The sequence below is a fragment of the Vanessa atalanta genome, chromosome 6 (genome assembly GCF_905147765.1).
Source record: "Vanessa atalanta chromosome 6, ilVanAtal1.2, whole genome shotgun sequence".
NCBI classification, from domain to species: Eukaryota; Metazoa; Arthropoda; class Insecta; order Lepidoptera; family Nymphalidae; genus Vanessa; species Vanessa atalanta.
Window position 1 is genome coordinate 11,318,896 of NC_061876.1, and position 10,343 is coordinate 11,329,238.

Sequence of the window (10,343 nt, forward strand, 5' to 3'; positions counted from 1 at the left end):
TTATATTTAATTAAAATATTAATAGGTATTTCTTTTAAATTTAATTCATAAGATATTTCCCTTCAGACGGCGACATAGCTAATTTTGATATACGTTTCCTACACAAATTGGTCTATAATATGTTTTAAGAAATTATAATAAAATTCCACTTTTATCCCAAATGTATATAAAATGAATTCATTTCTTATCCGGTATCAAAAAAATTCAAGGTTGGCCGGTATGATAAATTTTGAAAACTTTAATAAATCGATAATGAATATTTGATTTTCTCGAATAAAAAACTAACATATGATATTTTTATTCATATTATTGTTATTTTTAATTGTATATGTCACTGTTTTATTTATTTTTTAATTTTCTATTTTGTATAACTAAATTTTAAGTTAACACAATTATAATAATATCTATACTACTGCTATAAATATGAATGTATTATATCAACATCATTGTAAATCCGTAATTAAAAATAAACAACGAATAAAAACCTTAATAAAATATACATTAATTCTACTGTGTGTCTCGGTAGTATATGGCTGGCAGCTATTAGAAAAATCTCAATATATTTAACAAAGAATAATAGTGTCGTAGTATCTTTAAGTTAACGAAAAGTTGTAAACGAAACAAAAAATTTAATTTTTATTTTTTTCCTTTTCTTTCTTTAGGCTCTTTTCTCTTACTCGTTTACAAAAATCAGAACGAATTTGGTTAGTTTCAGTTATTATGGAACGTAAACAAATTTAAATATTTATAAAAATAAATCAAGTATATATAATACTAATATATAAGCTTTATATAACACAAATTTCCAATCATTTTAACTCCCATAGGGGTGGAGTTTCGTAAAATCGGTAGCGAATGTCTATATGGAACCTAACTGCCAAATTCCAAATTTGTAGTTATTATTGTTCCTGAGATTTCGTGATTAATCATTGATTGGTATTTCGCTTATATACATATATATATATATATATATATATATATGTATATATATATATATATATATATATATATGTATATAATTTGGACGTCACTATAATATAGTCGCGGGTGATATATCAAACTAGTCAAGGCTCTATTAATATATTTGTTCCATTGTTACTATAAGACCGAGTTAACTATTTTTCAAAAATAATATATTCAAATTCGAACATATTTTATTGGCACGTGCCGAGTTAATAAAAAGGTCAATTTACATACGACATTTTGAAAAATTATCTTTAAACGTGTTTTTTATTATTCCATTCGATATGGGCTTATTATTTTTAATGGTATTGACCTAATTAAAAATTCAATTTTGTGTAAAATTATTCACATAATAATCTTTAACATAAAAAATGATGTGTATTTTATAACACAAAAATGTTACAATCATTTTTAATTGTTGATAATTTTTTTGTAGTTTCTCAGGTTTACTATTTTGGGAATATATATTCAAAAACGGTCAAATATTTTCGAGCATACCTGGATTTCTGTGAGCCAATGCAGTCATCAATGTGGTTTTACCAGCACCACTGTAAAAAAACAAAAAATATTAATACATAATTACAACATTTAAAATATATGTATGTGTTCTGAAATATATTAAACAATGAATATATAGGTTTAAAGAATTTATTCTCAAAAAGACATAGTCACGTACACGAGGACATACATACAAAAGTTAAAATACAAAAAATAGTCGCCAGATTATTTAGAACTCAATTAACGATAGTAAGATAGTGTGTTACATCGTTAGTATATCAATTATTTTCTAAAATATGTTGTGAAAGCTGAGATTTAAATTCGTTAATTGAGCTTTCATTTCTTATAGTAGACGATATATTTTATATATATTTAATACACTATATTTTATCAAAACGATAGAACAAAAAATATTTCCGAATGTGTTCTAGGTCTATCGGTTTCCTTTATTTTTATATTTATGATGCAATAGAGTGACAATAAATAAACTGCATTATAATCCGTTTAATTTTTTTTATCATAATTTGGTGTTCAAGTGTCAATGAATAAATAAATAACGTTATTATTATTCAAGCTTATATTATCAATTGAGCCAAATACATATAAACAGTCAGCGTTATGGTCATTTCATTTAAAAGAAACGATAAGTCGTTTGAAACAGCTCAATTATGTGACACTTCCTTTGATCTTTTGCGAACAGTAAAAACTGTTTAGACAAGATACTTACAATGAGGATATCATACCTAACTACAGCACAAGGGACATAACATCGTAGCCCCCAAAGTTGGTTTCGCATTGACTTTGATAGGAATGGGTACATTGATGCTTTAAGATTTTTTTTTTAAAGCGCCAATGTGTATAGTGCTGACCATTTACCCAGACGGGTTTGGACGAGGACCTACCACAAAGTAAATTTCAAATATTTGAAATGTTAATTATAAAAAATAAATTAAATCATTATAATTATTACTATTGTACTTTATAGTAGAAAAGTAATTCTTACCTCGGTCCCATCAGAGCGACCAGCGTACCAGGTTTTGCGATACCGCTAACTGCGAACAAAACATAACACAGATATTATCAAAATTAATTAAATAAAAGTAATAAACGGTCAACGGAAAAATAATTATTTTTACATTATTAAAATATGTAAGAAAATCAAAGATATATACTATAAAGACAGATTCAGACATCATCACCATGTAATTATTTCATATTGATTATGCAGTTGTAGTAATCACGAAATACCATAAGGAAAAAATATAATATCCATTTTTAAAAATATTTGGAATAAATTATATCACCTGTTTATGAATCTCCTGTGCGCTTAACTACAGCGTAGCTTCCCAATACAGAGTAGATAGTAGATATTACTCTTTTATTTAATTTATATTAATAATTAAATCATTATTATCAACTTGATATGAACGTTTTACATTAAAGTAAGATTCGTAGGTTAGTACTATTTTTATGTGTTTTATATTTTCTAAGATAAAGGTTATAATATCAACGTATAACAGAGATATTTGATATTTCTACAGTACAGTCCACAAAATATTTTATCTCTATGTAGTTTTGTCACATTGAATCAAGATCAGTTCAGAAGTTCGTCGTTCTAAGGTAACAGAGACACAGCCATGCCTTCAGCCAAAGACCTTCTTGCAAGTGTCAATAACTAAGTTTTAAGTCAAGTCAGACAAACGGCCAAGAGCTTAAAAAGTACAAACGAAAAATAGGTATATATATAATTCCAAAGATCAAACTATTTTTTGTCTAAATGATAGACAAAAATTAATTTGAAAACCAGTCGAGGTTTTTGATTCGTTAGCCTCGATGCACCGTTGTTAATGGAATCAAGTGGATTTTTTTCATCTAACTTGAAACTTGATTGCTAAGATTTTAATACAACATAAACAGCATATTTTTGAAAATTGCAAATTTTGCTTATATTTACATATCAGCTAGAACATAATTTGACTTCGAGATAGATTCGTCTGATATTTATTACGTCGAGTTATGTGTTACTGTCTCGAAATCAACCCAGGTTTCTAAGACTGGTTTTACCAAGAAAATTTTAATGAGTTTTACAGCTTAGAAATTATATCTATAGAAGCCTGTATTTTAGAAGTAACAAGTGATTGTAATCCCGTGCCCCGAAAAGTATGAAATGTCTTGAGCCTGAACTCTCTTCAGCCGAGTCGAATAATCTAACGGATTATGTGTGACCACAAATGAGTACTATTATAAGTATCATCTGTGCATTTGCCTACTCTCCCTTGGCACACTTGAATGGACATAGTCACCGAAATCAAGTATGAGTAAGATTTGGTAAAATCTGCTCGAAGAGTAAGTTTTTAACTGGTTGGGATAAGTCACCTAATTACTGATACATAAATGTGTATCATATGAGAACATTAAAATCGTGTTTTTCATACTAGCTTTTTATACAGACATAATATTAAGATCTCGTAAATGCCATTTGCATTTATAATCTGTAACATAGCTGATATTTTTATTATTTTTTTTATTAAATACAAAATACATATATACTTAAAAAAATATCGTGATAAATAAGATTATTTTGTTCGAATGCATTCGAAAGGAATATAATTGCAACCTTAACATAGTAATTGTAGTGCCGTTGTGTGATTTGTATTAAATGTTTTCGCGGAAAGTAAAGTCGCTGACAATAATGTAAACCTTGCCTTATATTTTTACTTAAAAGGTTTCTGAAAAGTACTTTTGAATAGTTAATTGAATATTCAAGTTTACGCATATCGTGGCAACATTAAAGCGAGATAGCACTTAGCTTTGACTTTATGATATTATCTATATATCTCATGAAAACCACAACAGCAACGTTACCAACATTTAAACAGTTAATTACTGTCACCACTCACCGCTAGTTCAATAAAATACTTTGTTTTAAGAAACAAAAAATCAGGTAAATTTAAAATTCGTTCGATTTTTAAATTTTTGAGGTCCCTCCTAAAACTTGTCTGAAAAACCGAAATATCTTTACAACTTAACATAAAAATTACTTTTTTATTTTAATTCGCCCGCGTCTCTCAAATCCGTGTTGTTTTGACCGAAACTCGAATGTTTTTTTTTTAAATCAATAGTCAACCGACGATGTTTGCTTAAATATTTGTTGTAATTAAGTTGATACTTTTCTGTATATCGCTCTCTCTTAGTCCAAAAGGTCGAATTTCGAAATCAATGTGGAATTAAAAACTGGAAAAAAAAATTTATTCTGTATTTTGAATTTTATGTTTTACAAGCCAAGTTATTCATTAATAATTAAGGTCATAACAGAGGGTTAAATATGAATAATATACTAATAACAAAGGAAAATTAAAAAAAAAAATGTTCTTTTGTGCATAAGTTTAACGTACGACCATATCAACTCATCCAACTAACAGAACTGTTTGTAGCGCACCAACGTTATACGTTATATACCTACGCAATACGTAAACGCAGGTAAACCTGTCACAAAAAAAAAAAACTACTAACTTTTATTAGTCGATACCGGGATCGAACTCGGATCTTATAGTATATCCAAAAATATTTTACGAAATTGAATAAATATATATAACAAATCGTGTATCAAGACGAACTAATCTTTGCTTTATAAGCGTAATAAAATGGAATATTAATGATACAACAAATATCTTTATTGCACAAATAAAAAACATAACACTATAAATAATGTTTTATACATGCATGCAAGATGAAATAGTGATCTCTTTCAGACCACCCTGCATATACATACTACATACATATCGGATAGAGTTTATTGCTTACATTTCAAACAGTCTTAAATTGTAATGTCATTTATAATAGTGTTAAATATTACCAATTAATTCAAAGTTACTATTGTTATTAAAATACTAGCTGTGCCCGATACTTTGTGCGCGTTCAGATTTTACCACAACTTATTAATTCTGTATTAGGCAGCTTTTTTATATTAAGTCGTTAGTGATTATAGAGTACATGACCCGAGCGACGGCCCGAAGGCTGCGAGCGGTACTGGACAGTATTTGGATATTGCAGCGTGACTTTATTATTATTTTATACATAATTCTAAAATAAAAGTACCCCAAGTTACTCCTTATTACATCAGCTATCTGTCAGTGAAAGTCGGTCCAGTCCTTCCAGAGATTAGCCGGAACAAACAGACAGACAGACAAAAATAGTAAAAAATGCTATTTTGGTATATGTACCCTGTATACATACATATGCATTTAGTAAAAACCGGTTATTTTAATATTACAAACGGACACTCCAATTTTAAAACATGTATAGATTGCATAATACGGCATCGAGACGCCATCTTGACATTTTCGGCGGGAATTACGTGGTGATTAGGTAGTCTGTTCGAAATTTGAAAAATACGAATCGCTGAATGCTGGTGTTGGTGGAATCGAGTTGGATCTTTGTTAGACTTATAATTAAAAAATAACGTTGTTGTTTGGTGTTAGATCGTGGTCACGAACTCGCTTCTCCATTTTAACTGTTTAATTGATGTTTAATATTAGTAATTGTGAAGTGATTATACTTTGTAATATAAGTATTACAAATTAAATATTGAATTTTTACCGAATGTTCGGCTGAATTTCGTATTCGGCTCATTCGGCCCATCTCTAATTAATTAACTTCGACCATGAAATAATTCGTATATGGAATGAAAATATATTCATATTCCACTTTTATCGATCACGGCGAGCACCAGATCACTATGAAATTTCAATAGCATTAAAAAAATGATTACCAAATTGTAAATTGTAAGTAAACATAGTTTTGACGAATAAAACAAACCTATGTTTATTAAGTTTTGTCTTTATCTTATAAATAGTCTAAGAGTTTTAGAATACATTTTAATATATTAATTTATAGATAGGTATACCATCGATGGCCGTTTTGTGGAATTGTTTTTAGAGTGCATCAGTTAAAAGCTGATATAACGTCGTTACTATAAGTAGTCCTTTCAAATAGTTTATTTTAATTTAGATGTATGAATATTAAGGATGATGATGGCTCAGTCGTTAAAATACGTGTAACTTAACCGTTGATTTTGAGTTCAAAGCCATAATTTTATAATCATCATCTCAGCGCTAAAGGATAATTAATAAATAAAACATTATTGAAAAAAAAAAATCAACTTACCATTATTAACTAATCTTTTCAGCTTTCCATCTTTAAGTTTTATATGAACGGAAACGTCTCGCCACACAAGCGTGCAGGGTCGAGGCACTGGAGACGTTCCCAGGAGCTCCTCCACCTCAGCGCACATTGGCTCGTCATTTTTGGAATATGTGATCCCACTATCTAAATAAACTAAGTCTGTCGATATCAGCTCCTGTTAAACAAAATATGTCATATTAGGAACGAACAACTTTTACCACCGATTTTTTTTTATTTATAGTCATATAATTGTTTGTTTCGTCTCTTTTTTAAATGTGGCCTATTACGTAAAGGGCAATCTAATGGTGAGTGATTACTAGTGATAAGAAATATTAACCATTCCTCTAATCGCTACCAACCTTGGGAACTAAGACGTTATGTCCCTAGTGTCTGTAGTTACACTGGAACACAACACTAAACGTTGCTGATTGACGGTTAAATATGTGATGAGTGGGTGGTACCTAACCAGACAGACTTGCACATAGCCGAAAGTGGAAGAAAGAGGATGATTAATAATAATATATTTTTTAAAACACATTAATAAAAATTAAATAACCTTGGCCTTGATGTTAAATCAACAGATTTCATTTAAAAAAAAATTAAAAAAAAAAGACAATAGCTTAAAGTATATTTTAATGAAGATTGAATTTAATCATTCTTTAAAGATATCATAAGATCTGATAGTGATAAATATTTGACACTATTCAATTAATCTAAAAAATATTACTATGCTGTAAAGTTACTTTATTTGAACATCCTTATAAAAAACTACTAATCCGATTTAAAAAAAAATCGTTGGATAGCCCACGTAGATAGGTTATAGATAAAGTCTATAAAACGACACGTTACATACTAGTAAATGCAATAATTTAATAATAATAGTAATAATGTATACTTTATACACTTAGTGATTTTTATACATTATGTATCTTTACTTAACATTATTTTATATATTTATACTTCGATTACACTTCTTCTATTTAGTTTCAGAATGCGATCGATCGCACAATAAGACTTGTTTAAGTCCAGTTTTTAAACAATTCCGCCCTTTAATTCAAGATGGCGGCTAACGCAACGGCGGATTTGGTCCCCATTTTTAATTTAGTCCACTTTAAAGGTAGCAATAAAATTGCCGGGATATCTTACAAGCATGACATATAATATTTAGAAAGATGTCACTTTCCTTTTTTTTATGTCATTATTTTATAATGACAGCTTCGACATTACGAAATTGTGATCTCCACATATCAAGTTTAGTTCAAGGTCAAATTAATGGAATCGATTAATCCTGTTCTAGGCCCGAATCTTCCACTTTATATTACATATAACTTCGCCGCGTGGTTTCGCTCTCGTTAAACGTTATTGCTCCGCCCCCGTGCAACGTAGCGTAATATTATGCCTTCTCCGAACAGTAATACATTTTTTGACAGTTACCTTAGAACGTAACTGTTGCCTATAAAAAGTAAAAGTAAGCTTTGAAATACGTAATAAAAAAGTAAGTTGCCTAATCGTATATATGATTCTTCGTACATACATTTAATTACCGTAAATGTAAACGGTTTTTTTTTAATACTATAATTGACATGTGTCCCTACTTACATTTTGGCACTTAGTGACGTGACCGAATCGATAAGAATCGTTTTATACACAGGTACACAATCTTTACGATGTACTCAAATATTTATAAAGTATATAAATTAATCAATCATAAATATGTGTTGAAAGGCAGTTAATGGTTTTAAATTGTGGGTTTTATGCATCGAAAATTGAATAACATAATAAATATTAATAAATGACATTAGGTACAATAAGAGAAAAAATCTTTCCTCGTGAATTCGAATTATATTATATTCGACAGAAAACTACATGAAATCGCATTGTAAATGATCACTACAGATTATTAGCACGTTCAAACACAAATAAACAAACAAACCCTTCAGCTTTTCTATATAAGTATATGTTTTACAACTATGGTGATAAAATGTCTCTTAAAAAATATTTAAAGAATGGTATCTATCGATGTTATCTATACATAAAATAATATCTATAAATACAATAAAACTGTTAGAAGTCGTCTGTACATTGAAAAAATTGATCATAAAATGAGCATGAACGATAAAAAAAGTTTAAAGTTTTTTTATAAAAATAATTCTGAATATCTGGCTGTATGAATACTTATTATTCTTAGATAATACTATAAGGATTTTTATTTTGTTTTCACAGATAAATGATGATCAGGTCGGACCAACATTTAGGATTTGATGCGTAATAAAATCGATTTTAACGCAGACGAAGTCCGGGCCACCAGCTCGTTAGATATATGTAGCATTTTAATTTTCATAAATTAAAATATCATTTTTTTGTTATGCTATCCTGCATGTATAATAAAATCGTTTGTCACTTTCATACATATGAGCAAATTTATAAGTAAAAACGAGATACAAGACGGATTAGTGTATCTAAAGACATTAGCTAGGAAGGAGATTAAGAATTAGCATTTAATAAATTAGACATTTACATATCATTTTGTAACCGGCAATCATATAAAAATGATAAACAGTTTATTCTAATTGTTAATTATATATATTAAAATAGCTAACATTGAAAATATTAAAAAAAAATGTTTAAGATATGTCCGGCAAAATGCTTTTTAAAATAACCGGTTTTACATAAATCCTTAATTAACAAAAGTCGCAATCGCGTAATTAGCTCATTATTAAAATATTGAAACTTTTTTATGTTGCAATAGTATTTTTTTATTTTGTTGCTGTGTTGTTACTATATAGGTACGACTTAAGTAGTGTGATCTAGATTCTACAACGATCTTGTTACAAAGAACCGCAACATAAATTCTGTGCACAATGACCAGGCTTTAAGTACATGTTACTTAATTTTTAACTCACATAATTTTATTTAATAACTTGTATATTATAAAAGTTACAATTACAATAAAATTAACGTATCTTTAACTTGCTGTAAATTGTATCTGGCTGTTGATAAATATTCTCTCTCGAAAGTAAACTTTCTTTTAACTTTTTAAAATTTTTGTATAAATGTTACGTAAATAATGGACATAAAGAAATTAAAAAAAAAAAAGAATTGTCTAAAATTAAATTTTGGAAAAGCTCGCCGAGCATTTAGTATTTATTTTAATTTATTGTGTGATATACTTACATGAAGATCATCCACTAAGTCAGGATCAGATGTATGCGAGCTGGGCCCGCTGGATTGGTGTTTTGAAGACGTTTCAGCATCATATTTAGCTATCGAACGCATTTTCCAAAACACCAAAATTAAAAAAAATATTATTAAGAAAAACGTTTTTAATTGAATTTCGAACGTAACATTTTATCACGAGCGTGCTGAAGTTTGGAAGCAGGCGACGGCGGAACGACCCAGGCGCCGGTTTACGAATGGCGAGACTGTGCCCGACAGAGATGGAACACTTTCTGAAAGAGACACGTTATGGTTCATTTGTGTTTCCTCGAACAGTAAGATGCAGTAATGGTACTAAATTTTGAAAGACACTGCTTACGAAAGTTAACTAACAACGATAAGGCAAGTTCATTGGGTAAGGTTATATCGAGTTATTAATGAAGTGCGTCTGAAAAATTTCGTAGTATTACATAACATATTTATTTAAAAAATAAAACTAGATTAATTCTAATGCTTACTAAGTGTGGATTAGTGACATGGAA

At 28.9% G+C, this 10,343-nt stretch overlaps 1 protein-coding gene across 2 annotated transcripts in view; it reads right to left on the reverse strand.

The window, feature by feature from the left end:
* The window catches only part of LOC125064518 (protein scarlet), a 33,166-nt gene extending 23,106 nt beyond the window's left edge, over window positions 1–10,060 (reverse strand). Inside the window, exons 1-4 of one of the 2 annotated variants that reach the window (XM_047671612.1) lie at window positions 9,820–10,060; window positions 6,628–6,820; window positions 2,465–2,513; window positions 1,462–1,511 (exon numbers count right to left, since the gene is read on the reverse strand). In XM_047671612.1, coding sequence (XP_047527568.1) covers window positions 1,462–1,511; window positions 2,465–2,513; window positions 6,628–6,820; window positions 9,820–9,921 — 394 coding nt within the window. In that variant the 5' untranslated portion in view covers window positions 9,922–10,060. The remainder of the gene's footprint in view (window positions 1–1,461; window positions 1,512–2,464; window positions 2,514–6,627; window positions 6,821–9,819) is intronic. The other variant, XM_047671613.1, reaches the window with a different exon arrangement.
* Window positions 10,061–10,343: the final 283 nt, after the last annotated feature.